Source organism: Notothenia rossii (genome assembly GCF_949606895.1).
Source record: "Notothenia rossii genome assembly, chromosome: 5".
In the NCBI taxonomy this organism is placed as follows: domain Eukaryota; kingdom Metazoa; phylum Chordata; class Actinopteri; order Perciformes; family Nototheniidae; genus Notothenia; species Notothenia rossii.
In genome coordinates, this window is record NC_136903.1 from 71,066,887 (window position 1) to 71,089,831 (window position 22,945).

The following is a 22,945-nucleotide window of genomic DNA, read 5'->3' on the forward strand; positions in this document are numbered from 1 at the left end:
ACATGTGGATAGTTATGTAAATTGTAAACCCTGTAATGGTGCTGTATGATGTCCTTTTTGTTGTTCTGTTTATGTTTTTATGTTTCATGTGGAACCTGAGCAGGTATCCCTTGAAAAAGAGATCAATGATCTCAAGAGGATACACCTGGATAAATAAAGGTTTTGAAATGAAATGAAATGTTATAACATGGAAATGAAATAAATACTCTCAAAAGGGGACATCTCAGAGTCAAATCCATCTTTCTGCTTCTTAAAACTACGACATGTATTTCAAGAAACAGTTACGATTTATTTTTTGCCTAAATGTCCCACAAGAGGTTTCCATGAGCCTGCATCTTTAGTGCCACGTTCTTGTCTCAAGTGGGTCTGGGCAAAAAACAAACACCCTCTCTGTTTGGCTGTAATGCCACCAGTGATGCTTTAGAGGGGGCCAACCACTTTGAATACGACGATTTTGCAGGAAACAGCAGAGGAAGAAATCACACACATCAACAAAACCCTGCAGCTCAGTACGCTATCAAGGCAACATTTTAGGAAAGCTGTCATAACGTAGAGTTACGTTTTACTCTGACACCTCGTTCAATGCACTTAGAATAAAACATGTCGTGTGCAGAAGATACAGGGGAGCACGCGCTTGCAGATGGGAGGAAGGAGCTGCCTTTGTGTGGGTCAGAGGAGCAGGGCTTTAAACCAGGACCGGGGGTCGGTGAACCCCCCTCCGCCAGGTTCCTGCAGGTGGAGCTGGAGCTGAACGCCCACCTCCGCCGGCTGTCCTTCAGTGAGCCCGTCCGGCACATCTACAACCCACTGGAGTACGCCTGGGACACGCACCGCTTCTACGTGCAGAGGTACTGTCGGCCCGGACAGAGGATCCTGTTTCTAGGGATGAATCCGGGACCTTTCGGCATGGCACAGACCGGGGTGAGCACGGCGTTTAGATTTCTGTCGGTTAGCTTGTTTTACTTGGCGTAGCCTACATGTTTAACTGGTAGAGTCGAGACACACACCTGCTTTTTATAGTCCGGTTGAATCGAACCCTGGTGCGTTTAGCCGCTTGGTGCGGTTCATTTGGGTCGGTGTGAACACAATCCGAGACCTCTTTAGTGAACTAAACAACCGGACTCTGGTCCGCTAAAATAGGTGGTCTAGGAACGCTTGCTTGCGAACTCTGGAGCGGTTCATTGCTGGTGTGAACGATAGGGTGTGAACGCAGTCCGCACCAAAACATAGGAAGCGTAGTATTTACGTTTCACAAGAACGCGGATATCTTCAAAATCTTTAGCGAAAGAGTCTTTCAATACATCCGCGGTTGTTTGGTTAAAGAGTGAAGCAGAATGAAGTGTTGAACAGTGTCGTGTAAAGTAAAAATTCTCCGAGAGCTACATAAAAGTAAGAACACCTGTCGTCGGTGAAACACCCCTCCTCACTGCAGAACGTCTCTCATTATATGTGTTATAATGTTTTTTAACGGACGTTGTCTGATTATATAATCATATGCGCAGACTGCTAGTGTCTGTTTATCTCCAGATTAACAGCAGCATTGGAATAACCTGCCGAAAGTGTCGATGCTCTATGGCGGAGGCTCCGGTAGAAATTGCAGGGATTTGTCTGACCAATGGTTGAACAGCATGTCCGTGCACATGACTTGTGTTTATAGTCCGTTTGAGTTTTGCCCGTGTGAACGCAAACCGAACCTTCTGAAAAATGAAACAATGTAACAAACTGTAGTCTGGTGCGCACCAGAAAACGGACTATTAGGTGTGAATGCACCCTTAGTCTCAGAGTCCCTGCTCAGTCATGCATCATTCATGCGCGATGATCTGAATGCGGAAATTAACCTAAACAACAACAATCCCTATTTTTCACTGCAAGAACTCCTTGCAAGAACATGTTCGTTTTTCCTTTGTTCTTTGTATTTGATCATAAAAGCAAATAACAGTTAATATTATCTTAAAGGTGGGGTAGGTAATTTTTGAGAAACCAGAGGCCTGTACTACGAAGCTGGTTCAACCTAACCTGGATATGATTGAGTTAGCCGGTTGGCCTAATCCAAAACATACGCGCTCTCGCTAAACGGTACTACGACGCGGGTTATCAAGTGGATTGCTCAAGCCAGCCGTGCCCGATCTAGTTAGGTGCGCGTTCACATGAAAGGGGTGGTATTTGGAGCATTCGACCAATCACAAACATGGAGAAGCGTACTGACAGTGCAGCGTCATACTTCCTGAATGAAAAGTGAACTTTAATATTAGTAAAATATGAAGAAGTTAAACTTTAAACATCCATGACTTAAACACCTTATCCAGGATAAAAGCCACATAGCTGCACCTGCAAGGTGAATACAGCTGGTAAAAGAAAACGTGTTTGAATGCGTACATTAACAGGTTTATGATATCACTGCCCCGTCTAAGACACGATCTGACTTTAATTACATTTGACTTGAGTGTTTCGTCAACTTAATGTGTTGCTAAAATAATACTTCTACATACAGTATGTGACACTGTAAGTGTTGCACGGCCAGATACGGCTCAGCTGCTCAGATAAGGAAATATATGATACATTATGATGATGTGATATGCCGCGGACTGTACTGTAATGTTACTCTGATCCGGTTACTTATGTTGTGGCAGATACGTAAGTAAGCTTTCTTAACGCTAATGTTATAATAGTCAGATTGCTCTGAAGATGGGAGGTGATATTCTATTACTGTTCACGTTCACACAGTCGGTGATTTTTGCCGGCCGTCTTTCCTGCAACGGCAGCTTTTCTGTATTTCCTTTCTCCTGTAATATGACTTGATCGCTTTAAACTCCGCACACTGAGCTCTGATTGGTCAGCAGGCAGTGCTTTCACTGAGTTGAGCTCTTAGCCTGCAACCTAACCTGCTCCGGGGCAGGTTAGCCGCACACAGCATAAGTTACCATGGAGATCTAGCCTGCTAAAAAGAGAACCAGCTTCGTAGGACCGGAAACCCCGAGTTTTCCCTGAAATAAGCCGGCTAAGCGAAAATCCTGCTTCGTAGTATACCCCCCAGCTCGAGTGCGCTAGAATTTGAAAATACACAGCCGGAAGAAATCTGCTACTTCCTCCTAGAGCCCCTCCTCCAGCACACACGAACGGGCACATGACCAATTAGGGCACGAGATAAGTTTGTGCACAGATGGAAGGCTGACAGGCAGGTAGGGCATCCAGTTATTTTAGCCGGCCGGCTAAAATGATTGATCGTGCTTTTTACAGTACCACGGCTTCCACAGATGACATTTTTTATGGATGTTTTGTCAAAGCACTTAAGATAGTCATTGCTATCGGGTTGTTGAGAGCATTCCATGGAATATAACAAAAAGTGTATCTCGAGCCGGTTTCTCAAATGTACCTACCCCACCTTTAATATTCATTCAATAAAATCACAGCTGAAATTAGAACAAGACAATGCAGAGAGCTTGTAGAATCCCCCTAACCCCTATATTGTGTGTGAGGTGGTTTGTGATGTGATTTGTTTTCAAGCTTTGTTTGTAGGTACACACCAATACAAAATAACTTAAATTAGGGGCCTAGTAAAGACAGTTGGATCCTGCATTATTATAAATTACAGTGGCGAACCGTCTTTCACAACTGGACCTTCTGTAGACTCACACATCCCCCGGCATTATAATGTCCGTCTTTTCACTGAATTGTCGTCTATCAGTGTTTCCCCTAGGTTTACTGCCTTGGCAGGGTGCTGCTCGGGTACCCCCCCAATTCGGGCACCCACATTTTTTTAATCCTCTGGAGCAGAGAGAGGAGCTGTGGATTATTGTTATTGATATTGTACAGTAACAAAGTATTTGTACATTGTACTGTATTACTTTTATTCAAACGGTATTCCCTTCTTATTATGTAGCCTACACTTCTTCCTTTCATTGATACATTTAAATCACCTGACTACAGCATATAACATACCTGCTGCAACCCTGCTGCTGCTTCTCTCTGCCTCATCCTCTATTGCTGGAGGCAGCTCCACCTCATCTGATCTCTGGTCATAGCTATTGGTGTGAGTCTAACATTAAACAAGCAGTCTGCTTGTCATACATTGCTGACGATACATTTTAAGAGGCCATTTGTTGAGTCACTGCCGCTAAATCAGTGGTTCTCAAACTTTTTCTGTCAGGCCCCCCCTTTGGAGAAAAAGTTGGGCCCCCCCAACACAAATAGTCAGGCTCAGTGGTGGCGCCTGATATTTGTTTTGGGGGTGCTGTGGGATAGCTTGACGTTTCATAGAGGGTGCTCAAACAGTTAGGGTTTCCGATTTAATGTACCGGTCGCTACAGTGGAATTTTCTACTGCAACACTCCCCACGCAAATACAGTGTACTGTACAATGACTGTTACAATGAAGGCTCGATAATCAGCTCACGGCATATAGGTGTAAGAAGGGGTAAAGTGCTATTTTTATAGGTGGTGTGTGGACCTAACATAGGGGGGTCAGGGGGCAAGCTCCCCCGGGAAGATTTATTTTTAAATATTGAAGTTAAAAGCATCAATCTGGTGCACTTTGAGAGCAAAATGAAGAGATATATGGATACCTCTCAACATACATATGAAACAACTGTAAACAGATTTACTTTGTCTTTATGGATTCGATTGTGGACTTGATTGTGATTGCTGCACATTATCCCTTACTTAATAAATAGTTTTTTTGATAATCTATTATATAGAAAAGTATATCATATTGACATAATATATAATTTATTGATAATATATAATATAATCAAATATAACAATCAAAACGAAATAAGTAGTATTAAGTATTAGGGCTAAGAAAATATTGTACATGTGAAATAGTTGTATGTATTGATTTAAAATTGACATGCATACGCTAAGAAAAATAGTCCGTTGTTACTGTTTGAACTAACGTACCAACGGCACTGAACATATTACATATTACCTACCATATTACGTTTTATACTTCTTACCTTCGATTTCTCTTGTTCTTCTCCTCATTCGTCTTTGTTTTTCTTCAAGTTTTATTGTATTTCTTCAAGTTTTTATCTTGTTGGTCGAATGCACTTAAGCGTCAGCTAAATACAATGTAATGTAATGATCAAAAACCCCTCTATACTCTAGACAGCGTGGGTAAATTACCGTAGAGCCAATCACAATGCGTGACGTCATTACGTCGTGACGTCGTGACGTCACTGGTAAGAGACGGACCCCGAACACATATGGTACCCCGAACACATCTGGTACCGACACCGGCACTAAAGTACCACGGCACTGAATCCGCCAGGGGGCTAGTGCCAATCGCATTCACACCGCAGTACTTTCCCTGAGGCAAGATTACACTGACGTCACTTCGTCTTCTTCTTCTCTGGGTTTACTGGCAGGCCGCAAAACTACTTCAGGCAAGTACAAAAAAAACTAGAGAAGAAGAACTACATGGGGGAGGGGGTATAAAGCCCACCCGCTGTACATTATATATATATATATAATAGGTAGGCTCAGCAGACAGACCGTAGTGCAAAGATAAAGTGTCACATGATTATCTACTAAATAGTGAATTCAGCATCAACTTCACCAAGATGAAGTTCATATCTTCCTAAGATACGTGTTACTTTATGTCCCTACTAGAATCCGAGCTCAAATGACTCAAACCAACAAAATGTCCAAGCAAAGAATCATGTGCACCATCAGGCTGGGTTATAAGGGGAATTTACAAATAAAATACCCCATTATAACAATGGACTTCATTTTTATGTATTTATTATATATTACCCCCTCAGGCTGATTTTGGAAAAGGAAATTGACCGTTGTTTGGTGTTTTTCCCTTATTTATCTAAAACAAATGACATGATAAATTAATTGTGTTTATGTGTGTAAGACTTGTGTTTCTGCCCCTGCCATTGCTGCACAAGGTTGCAACATTGTAGATAAATTCAACCACCGACACCTGTCTGCTCTCACATTCTTCTATTCTGCAAATTTGGGGTGGGACATAATAAATAAAGCTTCGCCAGTTTGTTTGTTTTATTGCACAGTCAAGACATAACAATAACGTCATCACGCCGCTCAAGTAGCTTTTGCGAACATCGCTCAAAACATTTGGAGTTGGGAACTGCTTTCTGTAGAAGCTGCTGCATCCCGTCCTCAGAGTAAATTGCCAGAAGCGCCGACACTTCCTCATCATTCCACCGCTCCGGTGTTGTAGTACGTGTGGTCATAACTGCTTTAAAGTACAAAAAAACTACTCGCTCAGGTGTGGATGTGGTTATGTAGCGAGGAAAAAAAAGGCTGCCTAACAAAACAAATTCAGAGTCTAATGGGGCGTGGTTTGCAATTCACCCAGCCAATAGAAATAGAATAGAAATTGGCACTCTTTTATCACCAGGTTCGTACCACCTCTCTAGCAGGGACTGAAAATGGCCAAAAGAGTTCCCGACACTGAGTAGTCCCGGTGGTGTGAACGCGACATTATTGGTACTAACGGAACTAAAGAACCAAAGTACGAGGGAAAGTCCTGCGGTGTAAATGCGGCTAATGGTAGGGGAAACACTGTTCTTGAAAAGGGTACTGACAACAATTCCGCAACAACTTCATCTTCACCTGTTGCACTTGCCATTTCAACGTTAAAAACAATAAAACGGCATGAATTGCTTCGTTGCATTCATCTAGATCCTCTTTCTCGAGCCAGTGAACTATGGGGCCTTCCAGAGTACCCTGGAACCGGAAACTGAAAGAATACGCCCATTGGCTACAAATCGATATATGATTGGTTGATCAAACTGTCAGTCCAAATGTACGCTTTCATTCAGTGCAACGGCCAGGGCATTCTATCAAGGATATAGAGTGGCGATGTCCCTCCCTTTCCAGTGGACCTCCATGGGACCTTATTTCGGAAAAATTATGTATTTAAGTCAATGGCGAGAGAAAGATTATGCCACGAATTACACATATGATGTTTGTCAATTTTAAAAGATAATTTTGCAAGTCAAACAAATTTAAATGTGTCGTAAAACTGTGAAGTAACACATGTTTTGTGTGATACGCTCAATGAACTACATCTCTGGTCTCGCACACGTCACCAACACCAAGATGGCCGTCACGTTAGCACATTTCACCTCTTTCTTTCAGAATGAGGCAAAGTATTAAAAGAGGTGAAAATCACTGCAAGTCTGGGCATGTTGAGAGCTGTACATACACAAAAGGGGAGTTAGTCGGTTTCGTAAGAGCCAGCATGCAGCACCGGCTTTACAAGGTTTCAGTGAGTTTTTAAATGGTGCTACACCAGGAGCTTTCGATGAAAATGTGACTTTTAGTCATATTTTGTGGATTTTTCCTTTTGTGAAGGCCAGCAGGTTCAATTAAGTTCAATATAAAACAGAACCATCAATGGTCAAAACAGTATAATGAATTATTATCTCTTAGTATAAATGTTTTTTGTTCTTCTAGCAGTGTGTTGCAAGAAAGAATAACAGAACTTTACAAAGAAAAGAAAGAAAAAGCCCTAAATATTGACCTATGGAAGTGATGGATAGGGAAGAGGACACATGTTGAAAATGTTTTTTAGCTTTGAATTTATGCAAAAACATACATTTTAAGCATCCGGAAAATAAAGTCAGAATTTGGAGTTAAAAATCGGAGTTTTGAGATTAAGAACTATTTTTTTTGTCCCCTCACAATTCATATTTTAAATTCTCAGAAATAAATCTAAATTCAGAAATTAAAATCACAAATCTTTTCATCCTCGGTATTCTTGAATCTGAAATCTGAATTTCGAGATCAAAATTTGACTTAGTTTCTCCCAAATCAAATCTTTTGTCAAATTCAGTATTCCAAAAAAAAAATCACACTCTGCTCTCCTATATTCCGAGCCTTCATCAATCTTTTAAAAAGGCAAAAACCTTTTTAAAAGCTTGTACTTTTGCGTTGGCAGCGTCAAAAGATGTAAACACCGTGGAGGAACGGGGGTCTATTTGCAAACTTTCAGGAGAGGCTCTGTGATGTCACCAATGATGTCACTACATTCTGCATGATGTCAAAAATGATGTCATCGCACTCCGCATCACTGATTTCAAAGAACCTTTCTTCACTGGTGATCACATGACATTATGCAGAATGTGATGACATCTTCAGTCAAATAAAATTGAAATTCTTGCACTATTTCAATTGTATTTGTATTTACTAAATGTATTCAAAGAATAGCGAAGGGAGAAAATAATTCCGATTTTTATCTCACAATTCAACCTTTTTTAAGAATTCGGAATTTGAATTTCGAGGCTAAAAAAGAGTATGGCTTTGGCCACAATTATTGCACCAAATAAGAGCAAAGTGAAATATTTCTACACCTGGTGGACAGAGCCAGTAATACAAGTAAAGTCAACACCCACTCAAAACTTCCACCATGTGGCAGATAAGATATTTTGCATTAATTCTTAAAATATAGCGCCCCCAGTGTACCTCTTTGGTATTACATCTGGAAATTAAATATAGCTACCCTAGTGGACAGTTTAGGTATTACATCTGCACATTAAATATAGCGCCCCTAGTGGACAAAAGTTAGAAATATAATAGTGCGCTATGGTGGACATATTGTATATTATTATATACATTATTTATAATACAATTCAGTCACACACGAGTGTTCAAATTTAGAACTCTTATATTTAGCACATATTTGTATATTTAAAGTATTACACATAAATAATTTGTATCACAAGTACAAAAGGGATTAGTAATTCCTCCATAATAATTTTGAGTATTCATCGGTGACGTCATCACTTCGGAGTGACGTCACAACGTGATCATGCTCCGCAAGGTATCAAAGCTGCCGATCAGCTTTTTTACACAGGGCAAGCACTTGGTAGTCTTTTGCTTGGTGGAGTTCACTATTTGAGTTCTATTTACAAACTTTCAGGAGAGGCTCTGGGATGTCACCGATGATGTCACCGCATTCTGCATGACGTCACCGATGATGTCATCACACTCTGCTCTCCTATATTCCGAGCCTTCATCAATCTTTTAAAAAGGCAAAAACCTTTTTAAAAGCTTGTACTTTTGCGTTGGCATCGTCAAAAGACGTAAACTCCGTGGAGGAACGGGGGGTCTATTTGCAAACTTTCAGGAGAGGCTCTGTGACGTCACCAATGATGTCACTACATTCTGCATGATGTCAAAAATGATGTCATCGCACTCCGCATCACTGATTTCAAAGAGCCTTTCTTCACTGGTGATCACATGACATTATGCAGAATGTGATGACATCTTCATTCAAATAAAATTGAAATTCTTGCACTATTTCAATTGTATTTGTATTTACTAAACGTATTCAAAGAATAGCGAAGGGAGAAAATAATTCCGATTTTTATCTCACAATTCAACCTTTTTTAAGAATTCGGAATTTGAATTTCGAGGCTAAAAAAGAGTATGGCTTTTGCCACAATTATTGCACAAAATAAGAGCAAAGTGAAATATTTCTACACCTGGTGGACAGAGCCAGTAATACAAGTAAAGTCAACACCCACTCAAAACTTCCACCATGTGGCAGATAAGATATTTTGCATTAATTCTTAAAATATAGCGCCCCCAGTGTACCTCTTTGGTATTACATCTGGAAATTAAATATAGCTACCCTAGTGGACAGTTTAGGTATTACATCTGCACATTAAATATAGCGCCCCTAGTGGACAAAAGTTAGAAATATAATAGTGCGCTCTGGTGGACATATTGTATATTATTATATACATTATTTATAATACAATTCAGTCACACACGAGTGTTCAAATTTAGAACTATTATATTTAGCACATTTGTATATTTAAAGTATTACACATAAATAATTTGTATCACAAGTACAAAAGGGATTAGTAATTCCTCCATAATAATTTTGAGAATTCATCGATGACGTCATCACTTCGGAGTGACGTCACAACGTGATCATGCTCCGCAAGGTATCAAAGCTGCCGATCAGCTTTTTTACACAGGGCAAGCACTTGGTAGTCTTTTGCTTGGTGGAGTTCACTATTTGAGTTCTATTTGCAAACTTTCAGGAGAGGCTCTGTGATGTCACCAATGATGTCACTACATTCTGCATGAGGTCAAAAATGATGTCATCGCACTCCGCATCACTGATTTCAAAGAGCCTTTCTTCACTGGTGATCACATGACATTTTGCAGAATGTGATGACATCTTCAGTCAAGTAAAAAATACAAGTAAATACAAATATAATTGAAATTCTTGCACTATTTCAATTGTATTTGTATTTACTAAATGTATTCAAAGAATAGCGAAGGGAGAAAATAATTCCGATTTTTATCTCACAATTCAACCTTTTTTAAGAATTCGGAATTTGAATTTCGAGGCTAAAAAAGAGTATGGCTTTTGCCACAATTATTGCAACAAATAAGAGCAAAGTGAAATATTTCTAGACCTGCTGGACAGAGCCAGTAATACAAGTAAAGTCAACACCGACTCAAAACTTCCACCATGTGGAAGATAAGATATTTTGCATTCATTCTTAAAATATAGCACCCCCTGTGTACCTCTTTGGTATTACATCTGGAAATTAAATATAGCACCCCTAGTGGACATTTTAGGTATTACATCTGCACATTAAATATAGCGCCCCTACTCGACAAAAGTTAGAAATGTAATAGCACACTCTGGTGGACATATTGTATATTATTATATACATTATTTATAATACAATTCAGTCACACACGATTGTTCAAATTTAGAACTATTATATTTAGCACATATGTATATTTAAAGTATTACACATAAATAATTTGTATTACAAGTACAAAAGGGATTAGTAATTCCTCCATAATAATTTTGAGTATTCATCGGTGACGTCATCACTTCGGAGTGACGTCACAACGTGATCATGCTCCGCAAGGTATCAAAGCTGCCGATCAGCTTTTTTACACAGGGCAAGCACTTGGTAGTCTTTTGCTTGGTGGAGTTCACTATTTGAGTTCTATTTGCAAACTTTCAGGAGAGGCTCTGTGATGTCACCAATGATGTCACTACATTCTGCATGAGGTCAAAAATGATGTCATCGCACTCCGCATCACTGATTTCAAAGAGCCTTTCTTCACTGGTGATCACATGACATTATGCAGAATGTGATGACATCTTCATTCAAATAAAATTCAAATTCTTGCACTATTTCAATTGTATTTGTATTTACTAAACGTATTCAAAGAATAGCGAAGGGAGAAAATAATTCAGATTTTTACTTCACAATTCAACCTTTTTTAAGAATTCGGAATTTGAATTTCGAGGCTAAAAAAGAGTATGGCTTTTGCCACAATTATTGCACAAAATAAGAGCAAAGTGAAATATTTCTACACCTGGTGGACAGAGCCAGTAATACAAGTAAAGTCAACACCCACTCAAAACTTCCACCATGTGGCAGATAAGATATTTTGCATTAATTCTTAAAATATAGCGCCCCCAGTGTACCTCTTTGGTATTACATCTGGAAATTAAATATAGCTACCCTAGTGGACAGTTTAGGTATTACATCTGCACATTAAATATAGCGCCCCTAGTGGACAAAAGTTAGAAATATAATAGTGCGCTCTGGTGGACATATTGTATATTATTATATACATTATTTATAATACAATTCAGTCACACACGAGTGTTCAAATTTAGAACTATTATATTTAGCACATATTTGTATATTTAAAGTATTACACATAAATAATTTGTATCACAAGTACAAAAGGGATTAGTAATTCCTCCATAATAATTTTGAGAATTCATCGGTGACGTCATCACTTCGGAGTGACGTCACAACGTGATCATGCTCCGCAAGGTATCAAAGCTGCCGATCAGCTTTTTTACACAGGGCAAGCACTTGGTAGTCTTTTGCTTGGTGGAGTTCACTATTTGAGTTCTATTTGCAAACTTTCAGGAGAGGCTCTGTGATGTCACCAATGATGTCACTACATTCTGCATGAGGTCAAAAATGATGTCATCGCACTCCGCATCACTGATTTCAAAGAGCCTTTCTTCACTGGTGATCACATGACATTTTGCAGAATGTGATGACATCTTCATTCAAATAAAATTGAAATTCTTGCACTATTTCAATTGTATTTGTATTTACTAAACGTATTCAAAGAATAGCGAAGGGAGAAAATAATTCCGATTTTTATCTCACAATTCAACCTTTTTTAAGAATTCGGAATTTGAATTTCGAGGCTAAAAAAGAGTATGGCTTTTGCCACAATTATTGCACAAAATAAGAGCAAAGTGAAATATTTCTAGACCTGCTGGACAGAGCCAGTAATACAAGTAAAGTCAACACCCACTCAAAACTTCCACCATGTGGCAGATAAGATATTTTGCATTAATTCTTAAAATATAGCGCCCCCAGTGTACCTCTTTGGTATTACATCTGGAAATTAAATATAGCTACCCTAGTGGACAGTTTAGGTATTACATCTGCACATTAAATATAGCGCCCCTAGTGGACAAAAGTTAGAAATATAATAGTGCGCTCTGGTGGACATATTGTATATTATTATATACATTATTTATAATACAATTCAGTCACACACGAGTGTTCAAATTTAGAACTATTATATTTAGCAAATATTTGTATATTTAAAGTATTACACATAAATAATTTGTATCACAAGTACAAAAGGGATTAGTAATTCCTCCATAATAATTTTGAGAATTCATCGGTGACGTCATCACTTCGGAGTGACGTCACAACGTGATCATGCTCCGCAAGGTATCAAAGCTGCCGATCAGCTTTTTTACACAGGGCAAGCACTTGGTAGTCTTTTGCTTGGTGGAGTTCACTATTTGAGTTCTATTTGCAAACTTTCAGGAGAGGCTCTGTGATGTCACCAATGATGTCACTACATTCTGCATGAGGTCAAAAATGATGTCATCGCACTCCGCATCACTGATTTCAAAGAGCCTTTCTTCACTGGTGATCACATGACATTTTGAAGAATGTGATGACATCTTCATTCAAATAAAATTGAAATTCTTGCACTATTTCAATTGTATTTGTATTTACTAAACGTATTCAAAGAATAGCGAAGGGAGAAAATAATTCAGATTTTTATCTCACAATTCAACCTTTTTTAAGAATTCGGAATTTGAATTTCGAGGCTAAAAAAGAGTATGGCTTTTGCCACAATTATTGCAACAAATAAGAGCAAAGTGAAATATTTCTAGACCTGCTGGACAGAGCCAGTAATACAAGTAAAGTCAACACCGACTCAAAACTTCCACCATGTGGAAGATAAGATATTTTGCATTCATTCTTAAAATATAGCACCCCCAGTGTACCTCTTTGGTATTACATCTGGAAATTAAATATAGCACCCCTAGTGGACATTTTAGGTATTACATCTGCACATTAAATATAGCGCCCCTTACTCGACAAAAGTTAGAAATGTAATAGCACACTCTGGTGGACATATTGTCTATTATTATATACATTATAAATAATACAATTCAGTCACACACGAGTGTTCAAATTTAGAACTATTATATTTAGCACATATTTGTATATTTAAAGCATTACACATAAATAATTTGTATCAGAAGTACAAAAGGGATTAGTAATTCATCCATAATAATTTCGAGTATTCATCGGTGACGTCATCACTTCGGAGTGACGTCACAACGTGATCATGCTCCGCAAGGTATCAAAGCTGCCGATCAGCTTTTTTACACAGGGCAAGCACTTGGTAGTCTTTTGCTTGGTGGAGTTCACTATTTGAGTTCTATTTGCAAACTTTCAGGAGAGGCTCTGTGATGTCACCAATGATGTCACTACATTCTGCATGATGTCAAAAATGATGTCATCCCACTCCGCATCACTGATTTCAAAGAGCCTTTCTTCACTGGTGATCACATGACATTTTGCAGAATGTGATGACATCTTCAGTCAAGTAAAAAATACAAGTAAATACAAATATAATTGAAATTCTTGCACTATTTCAATTGTATTTGTATTTACTAAATGTATTCAAAGAATAGCGAAGGGAGAAAATAATTCAGATTTTTATCTCACAATTCAACCTTTTTTAAGAATTCGGAATTTGAATTTCGAGGCTAAAAAAGAGTATGGCTTTTGCCACAATTATTGCACCAAATAAGAGCAAAGTGAAATATTTCTACACCTGGTGGACAGATCCAGTAATACAAGTAAAGTCAACACCCACTCAAAACTTCCACCATGTGGCAGATAAGATATTTTGCATTTATTCTTAAAATATAGCGCCCCCAGTGTACCTCTTTTGTATTACATCTGGAAATTAAATATAGCTACCCTAGTGGACAGTTTAGGTATTACATCTGCACATTAAATATAGCGCCCCTAGTGGACAAAAGTTAGGAAAATATAATAGTGCGCTCTGGTGGACATCTTGTATATTATTATATACATTATTTATAATACAATTCAGTCACACACGAGTGTTCAAATTTAGAACTATTATATTTAGCACATATTTGTATATTTAAAGTATTACACATAAATAATTTGTATCATAAGTACAAAAGGGATTAGTAATTCCTCCATAATAATTTTGAGTATTCATCGGTGACGTCATCACTTCGGAGTGACGTCACAACGTGATCATGCTCCGCAAGGTATCAAAGCTGCCGATCAGCTTTTTTACACAGGGCAAGCACTTGGTAGTCTTTTGCTTGGTAGAGTTCACTATTTGAGTTCTATTTGCAAACTTTCAGGAGAGGCTCTGGGATGTCACCGATGATGTCACCGCATTCTGCATGACGTCACCGATGATGTCATCACACTCTGCTCTCCTATATTCCGAGCCTTCATCAATCTTTTAAAAAGGCAAAAACCTTTTTAAAAGCTTGTACTTTTGCGTTGGCATCGTCAAAAGACGTAAACTCCGTGGAGGAACGGGGAGTCTATTTGCAAACTTTCAGGAGAGGTTCTGTGATGTCACCAATGATGTCACTACATTCTGCATGATGTCAAAAATGATGTCATCGCACTCCGCATCACTGATTTCAAAGAGCCTTTCTTCACTGGTGATCACATGACATTATGCAGAATGTGATGACATCTTCATTCAAATAAAATTGAAATTCTTGCACTATTTCAATTGTATTTGTATTTACTAAACGTATTCAAAGAATAGCGAAGGGAGAAAATAATTCAGATTTTTATCTCACAATTCAACCTTTTTTAAGAATTCGGAATTTGAATTTCGAGGCTAAAAAAGAGTATGGCTTTTGCCACAATTATTGCACAAAATAAGAGCAAAGTGAAATATTTCTACACCTGGTGGACAGAGCCAGTAATACAAGTAAAGTCAACACCCACTCAAAACTTCCACCATGTGGCAGATAAGATATTTTGCATTAATTCTTAAAATATAGCGCCCCCAGTGTACCTCTTTGGTATTACATCTGGAAATTAAATATAGCTACCCTAGTGGACAGTTTAGGTATTACATCTGCACATTAAATATAGCGCCCCTAGTGGACAAAAGTTAGAAATATAATAGTGCGCTCTGGTGGACATATTGTATATTATTATATACATTATTTATAATACAATTCAGTCACACACGAGTGTTCAAATTTAGAACTATTATATTTAGCACATATTTGTATATTTAAAGTATTACACATAAATAATTTCTATCACAAGTACAAAAGGGATTAGTAATTCCTCCATAATAATTTTGAGTATTCATCGGTGACGTCATCACTTCGGAGTGACGTCACAACGTGATCATGCTCCGCAAGGTATCAAAGCTGCCGATCAGCTTTTTACACAGGGCAAGCACTTGGTAGTCTTTTGCTTGGTGGAGTTCACTATTTGAGTTCTATTTGCAAACTTTTAGGAGAGGCTCTGTGATGTCACCAATGATGTCACTACATTCTGCATGATGTCAAAAATGATGTCATCGCACTCCGCATCACTGATTTCAAAGAGCCTTTCTTCACTGGTGATCACATGACATTTTGCAGAATGTGATGACATCTTCAGTCAAGTAAAAAATACAAGTAAATACAAATATAATTGAAATTCTTGCACTATTTCAATTGTATTTGTATTTACTAAATGTATTCAAAGAATAGCGAAGGGAGAAAATAATTCCGATTTTTATCTCACAATTCAACCTTTTTTTAAGAATTCGGAATTTGAATTTCGAGGCTAAAAAAGAGTATGGCTTTTGCCACAATTATTGCAACAAATAAGAGCAAAGTGAAATATTTCTAGACCTGCTGGACAGAGCCAGTAATACAAGTAAAGTCAACACCCACTCAAAACTTCCACCATGTGGAAGATAAGATATTTTGCATTCATTCTTAAAATATAGCACCCCCAGTGTACCTCTTTGGTATTACATCTGGAAATTAAATATAGCTACCCTAGTGGACATTTTAGGTATTACATCTGCACATTAAATATAGCGCCCCTACTCGACAAAAGTTAGAAATGTAATAGCACACTCTGGTGGACATATTGTCTATTATTATATACATTATAAATAATACAATTCAGTCACACACGAGTGTTCAAATTTAGAACTATTATATTTAGCACATATTTGTATATTTAAAGTATTACACATAAATAATTTGTATCAGAAGTACAAAAGGGATTAGTAATTCCTCCATAATAATTTTGAGTAGTCATCGGTGACGTCATCACTTCGGAGTGACGTCACAACGTGATCATGCTCCGCAAAGTATCAAAGCTGCCGATCGGCTTTTTTACACAGGGCAAGCACTTGGTAGTCTTTTGCTTGGTGGAGTTCACAATTTGAGTTCTATTTGCAAATTCAAATAGAAACTTAACTTAAGGGATTAGTAATTCCTCCATAATAATTTTGAGTATTCATCGGTGACGTCATCACTTCGGAGTGACGTCACAACGTGATCATGCTCCGCAAAGTATCAAAGCTGCCGATCGGCTTTTTTACACAGGGCAAGCACTTGGTAGTCTTTTGCTTGGTGGAGTTCACTATTTGAGTTCTATTTTTACAAACTTTCACGAGAGGCTCTGTGATGTCACCAATGATGTCACTGCCTTCTGCATGACGTCACCGATGATGTCATCACACTCTGCTCTCCTATATTCCGAGCCTTCATCAATCTTTTAAAAAGGCAAAAACCTTTTTAAAAGCTTGTACTTTTGCGTTGGCATCGTCAAAAGACGTAAACTCAGTGGAGGAACAGGGGGTCTATTTGCAAACTTTCAGGAGAGGCTCTGTGATGTCAACAATGATGTCATCGCACTCCGCATCACTGATTTCAAAGAGCCTTTCTTCACTGGTGATCACATGACATTATGCAGAATGTGATGACATCTTCATTCAAATAAAATTGAAATTCTTGCACTATTTCAATTGTATTTGTATTTACTAAATGTATTCAAAGAATAGCGAAGGGAGAAAATAATTCAGATTTTTATCTCACAATTCAACCTTTTTTAAGAATTCGGAATTTGAAATTCAAGGCTAAAAAAGAGTATGGCTTTTGCCACAATTATTGCACCAAATAAGAGCAAAGTGAAATATTTCTACACCTGGTGGACAGAGCCAGTAATACAAGTAAAGTCAACACCCACTCAAAACTTCCACCATGTGGCAGATAAGATATTTTGCATTAATTCTTCAAATATAGCGCCCCCAGTGTACCTCTTTGGTATTACATCTGGAAATTAAATATAGCTACCCTAGTGGACAGTTTAGGTATTACATCTGCATATTAAATATAGCGCCCCGAGTGGACAAAAGTTAGAAATATAATAGTGCGCTCTGGTGGACATATTGTATATTATTATATACATTATTTATAATACAATTCAGTCACACACGAGTGTTCAAATTTAGAACTATTATATTTAGCACATCTTTTTATATTTAAAGTATTACACATAAATAATTTGTATCAGAAGTACAAAAGGGATTAGTAATTCCTCCATAATAATTTCGAGTATTCATCGGTGACGTCATCACTTCGGAGTGACGTCACAACGTGATCATGCTCCGCAAGGTATCAAAGCTGCCGATCAGCTTTTTTTACACAGGGCAAGCACTTGGTAGTCTTTTGCTTGGTGGAGTTCACTATTTGAGTTCGATTTGCAAACTTTCAGGAGAGGCTCTGTGATGTCACCAATGATGTCACCGCATTCTGCATGATGTTATCGATGATGTCATCACACTCTGCTCTCCTATATTCCGGCCTTCATCAATCTTTTAAAAAGGCAAAAGCCTTTTTAAAAGCTTGTAATTTTGCTTTGGCATCGTCAAAAAACGTAAACTCCGTGGAGGAACGGGGGGTCCATTTGCAAACTTTCAGGAGAGGCTCTGTGATGTCACTGATGATGTCACTACATTCGGCATGATGTCAACAATGATGCCGTCGCACTCCGCATCACTGATTTCAAAGAGCCTTTCTTCACCGGTGATCACATGACATTATGCAGAATGTGATGACATCTTCAGTCAAGTAAATACAAATAAATACAAATAAAATTAAAATTCTTGCACTCTTTCAATTGTATTTTTATTTACTAAATGTATTCAAAGAATAGCAAAGGGAGAAAATAATTCAGATTTTTATCTCACAATTCAACCTTTTTTTAAGAATTCGGAATTTGAATTTCGGGGGTTAAAAAAAGAGTATGGCTTTGGCCACAATTATTAAATTTTCATCGAAAGCTTCCTACGTAGCACCATTTAAAGGCCTTATAACAGTGCGCAATGCCTCTTTTAAGTGACTCAGACTGCAAATATTGAACAATTATTTGTTTCTGAATTATCTTTGTAATTGATCAGATTTTAGTTTAAAGACTTGCTCAGTGGGATTGTTTGCAGCGTAACATTCCTACAACATTTCACTGGAGCTCCGCGGGCGGCAGGTCCATCCAAAGACAGGTTCCTTCCACAGTGCCTTGTTGTACATTCTGTACACTTCATTTGTTTTACATGCTTGGTTTCCCTTTTTTTGTTATATATTGTGCAATGTTATATACATATTATATAATCACGTGGCTGTACATTTTATACTTCAAGTCTTTGCCTTATTTTTTTCTCCTGATGATCACTTCATGGTCATTTTCTTAAGATTAAATCTTGTTGTATTTTTCTCTACTCAACCATGCAACTGACAGGTGATCTTTGACACATTACTGGTATTTTGTTTTTGTATCTGTATTAGCTGTATCATGTATTGAAAGGATGATTCTAACAATAAATGATTACATATTTGGTCTCAATACCACTATTAACATTGTGACATACCCCCCCCCCCCCCTTTTTCTAAATTCACATTTAGAATTTTGAGATCTAAATCATAATTTATCTGAGAATGCTTACTTTGAATTCAGAATTCCTAGCGGGGAAAAAAGGGTTCAAATTAAAATCTCAAAACTCTGATTTTAATCTAGAAATTCAGATTTAAAAAATAAATAAACCTAGTTCAAACTATAGTTTCCTATTTTCTTTCTAACCAGTTGCTGGTGTGCCGTTTACCTTTAACCAACACAAATCAGTGTCAAGTACTGCAGTAAATGATGTGGTAAAAAAACTAATATCTACTTTTCTGGCCACAGGTCCCCTTTGGTGAGGTGAGCTCAGTTGTGGATTGGCTGCAGATCACAGGGGAGGTGGGTCATCCTCAGGACGAGCATCCAAAGCGGCGGATCACAGGACTTGCCTGCACTCAGAAGGAAGTGAGCGGCGCACGTTTCTGGGGCTTCTTCAGGAAGCTGTGTGGTGAACCAGCACTGTTCTTCCAGCACTGCTTTGTGCACAATCTATGTCCGCTCATGTTCCTCGGGGCCAGTGGGAAGAATCTAACCCCCCCTGAGCTGCCTGCAGGTGAGCGGGAGGCCCTCCTCGCTCTGTGTGACATTGCTCTGTGCCAGGCAGTGGAGGCTCTGGGTGTCTCCATGGTGATCGGGGTTGGGAGGGTGGCAGAGCAGCGAGCGAGGAAAGCCCTGTCAGCAGCAGGGGTTAGGGTCCGAGTCGAGGGCATTATGCACCCGTCACCCAGGAACCCTCGAGCCAATAAGGGCTGGGAGGAAGTAGCCAGAGCCAAGCTGGAAGAACTTGGTGTGTTGTCACTGCTGAACAAGGACAACCTGTGAGCTGACACGGGCCTTATCAACAGCAGTGCACTACCTCTGAAAATCGACCAGGATGGGAGAAGTTTGAGATAGAGACTTTAGTGTGTGTGATGTGATCAATGGGTTAGTGTTCTTCTTAAAAGGGCAGGATCACAATTCCCCTTACAGATCAGTCTGTATTTGAGCTGCTCCAAGGAGATCTCGTCATACTATCCCATGTCTGGCATCACAACTGTCAGCATATGCAAACTTTCTTTTTCTGTAAACATTGATTTGTCTGTTTATCTGAAGGTAGCATGCTGAGCACAGCACTATGGTATTAGGCATTTATTGTAAGAAAAAACCAACACTACTGTCTGTACTGTATATGCTTGTAAGTCTATAGTCAAAGTGTAGGCTCAGTGTTTGGTGAGAATGCTGTGTTTAGGAGTTGTTGTCAGGCAATAGCATTAATTGAACTTCTTAGGAATATATTAATACAGGCATTACAAATTGTCCGGACATGTATCCTGTGTATTGGGACACACTAAACATGTCGAAAGAAACTTTTTTATTTCACAATGCGGTGCTTTCCATGCACATATTAGGTATTTGAATTTACCTTAAAAAAGGTATTCAATCATTTACCAAGTTGAACATTTATCATTATGCCCTTCATTTTTACATTATATAAACAAGGTCTTTCATGTCCTATGTTTCCAAAGAAAATGAAGCTGTATAGGTGCAGTCCTCAGGAAGAAAAACAAGTACTCGGAGTAGTAGCCTGTTACAGCAGCTCCTCCTCACTGCTGAGTAGTTTATTTTCTATTCCCCTTTTTAGCGTGCTTTTATTTTGTGCTTGCCTTTTTACTTATGTCGATCTTCTACTCTTGTCTGCACTGTTCCTTTCCTGTATGTACATTACCTCGCTGTGGGACAAATAAAGGCGTTCTTATTGTGATACTCACTGTAGCATTTACACGGTAACATTACAAAGTTCAGAAAAATATTTTGTAGATGTACAGTTGTAAATATTTGATACTGGACCACTTTACAATACTATTTTATGTATTCTTTATTTAAATATCTTATACATTGTTTTTTATTTCAATAATGTATTTTCTATGTTCAAACAACGATTGTATCCACAATGTGAACAATTGTGAGTATTTCTTGTCTCAGCAATTGCTGTTTGAATAAATATAGAATAACTGAATGTGTCTCTCTCTGTTGCTGAAGACGAAGATTAAAGATAAAGGCTTACTGACAACTAAGGCTGATCGTTTGCATGGGGTTGTGGTGCGATGGGTGTTAACCTTTTAGTTATTGCCACACTCACTGTGAGCTCATTTAAAAAAGGTGCAGTGTGGTCTGGTTGCCCATTTATTCTGACAGTTTAATAGACTAATGTAAATGTTTAGTTTTCCAACCATCTGTCACTTAATGTATAAGCGTTCTGTTTTTGACTTGGTTTTGTCTGTGATTCCCCTGAATTGCTATTGAATGTGGGTTTGTGCTGAAACTACACTGCCATCTTGTGTTCGTAAGTGAGATCAAGGTTCTTACGCAATCAGCGACAGTTCTGGCTCAAAAGACTGATTTACAGAGTATTATTAGCTTAGGCTGTATCCAAATCACTGAAACATGACAGTGGTGATGAGTTTTACACAAAACACTGTTAAAAACAATGAAGCTTATTATTGCTTCATAAAGAAGTTTGTAGGAAAATGCAGGAAAACACACTTTAAGAGCATAATATTGCCGATTGCTGTCTGTTGTTAGGCTAAGTATTCTGCCTTGTTTTCATTCCTTTTATGCCTGATTCCAGGACCGTGGGTTCACTGAAGTTGTTGTGAAGAGTGTTTAGCCTTCATCATCTTGCCCCCATTTCCCCACCTCCCCCATTTATGAAAATTGCAATAACTACAGCTGCAGATCCTATATCCAATAACAATATCTTATAATGGGAGTTGTAGTTCACAGCCCCGTTTCTCCTTGTGATGAACTATAGACCCACAAACTGCATCTCCCATGAGTCACCCAGCATCACTAATTTTAGTTGGGGGTCCACATGATTCAGGATTTGTTGTGAAAGTCCTGCACCGGACCAGATAGCTCATCACTTTCCACAGATTGATCCAAAGCTTTATCCTTCAAGAGGCAACAGAAGGACATCACATTAACTTCTCAGCAGAATACGGTAAGGAAACATTAACAGCACTAATTAAATCATTAGCAAATCAACACAATTGAAAGCATACATATATAAAATGTTCTTAGAAAGCTCTGTGTATTTGATTTTAGAATATATAACTAATTAAAATAACCTACAACAAAAGCCAGGGTTAACTGGTTATCTTGTGAATAAGGGCAGCATTAAATAGATTAAATTGTATTATATTTAATTGTATTTTTAATTAAACACACATATTTAAGCAATGTATTACTTGATATACTACTTAATTAAAATATATATCTGACCATTTTTGATTTTGAGAATGAAATATAAGACATGGAAAATAATAAATTAAGTTGAGCTATTACTTGGCTAATGACTGTCTTTTTATGATTAATAACTTTAAAATGATGTGTTGTAACTTCAGTGCTCAGTATATGTAGCTTGTTGTTGTTATTGTGAAATCATTGTATGGTCATGAGTGCCGGGTGTTACGAGCATGCTGCATTCCTGATGCGACTCTGCTATCATGTTCATCAGCTGTCTTCTCCAGAATGAAACTGGATCAGATTTCCCTGCTCTCATGTTTTCTTCCTAAACAGCGCAGCTTCCTATTACCATGGAAAAACAGCCCACGGTGGTGTTTCATAATGTGGGGCAAGTTTACTTCCCCCAATCCAGAGTGGAGTGCCACTACAGTCTGACCTCTGACCACC

At 38.3% G+C, this 22,945-nt stretch overlaps 2 protein-coding genes across 2 annotated transcripts in view; both read left to right on the plus strand.

The window, feature by feature from the left end:
• The first annotated feature begins 385 nt into the window (after positions 1-385).
• Positions 386-21,269, plus strand: LOC307040367 (single-strand selective monofunctional uracil DNA glycosylase-like). Its single transcript, XM_079683129.1, has 2 exons — positions 386-921; positions 19,559-21,269. Exons 1-2 carry the CDS (start codon positions 601-603, stop codon positions 20,093-20,095), a joined length of 858 nt encoding a protein of 285 aa, XP_079539255.1. The 5' UTR covers positions 386-600; the 3' UTR covers positions 20,096-21,269.
• Positions 21,270-22,101: 832 nt separating this feature from the next.
• Positions 22,102-22,945, plus strand: part of LOC307038869 (calcium-binding and coiled-coil domain-containing protein 1-like) — a gene marked incomplete at its 3' end in the record, with an annotated part of 3,971 nt that continues 3,127 nt past the window's right edge. Inside the window, exons 1-2 of the mRNA XM_079680543.1 lie at positions 22,102-22,253; positions 22,832-22,944. Coding sequence (XP_079536669.1) covers positions 22,849-22,944 — 96 coding nt within the window. The remainder of the gene's footprint in view (positions 22,254-22,831; position 22,945) is intronic.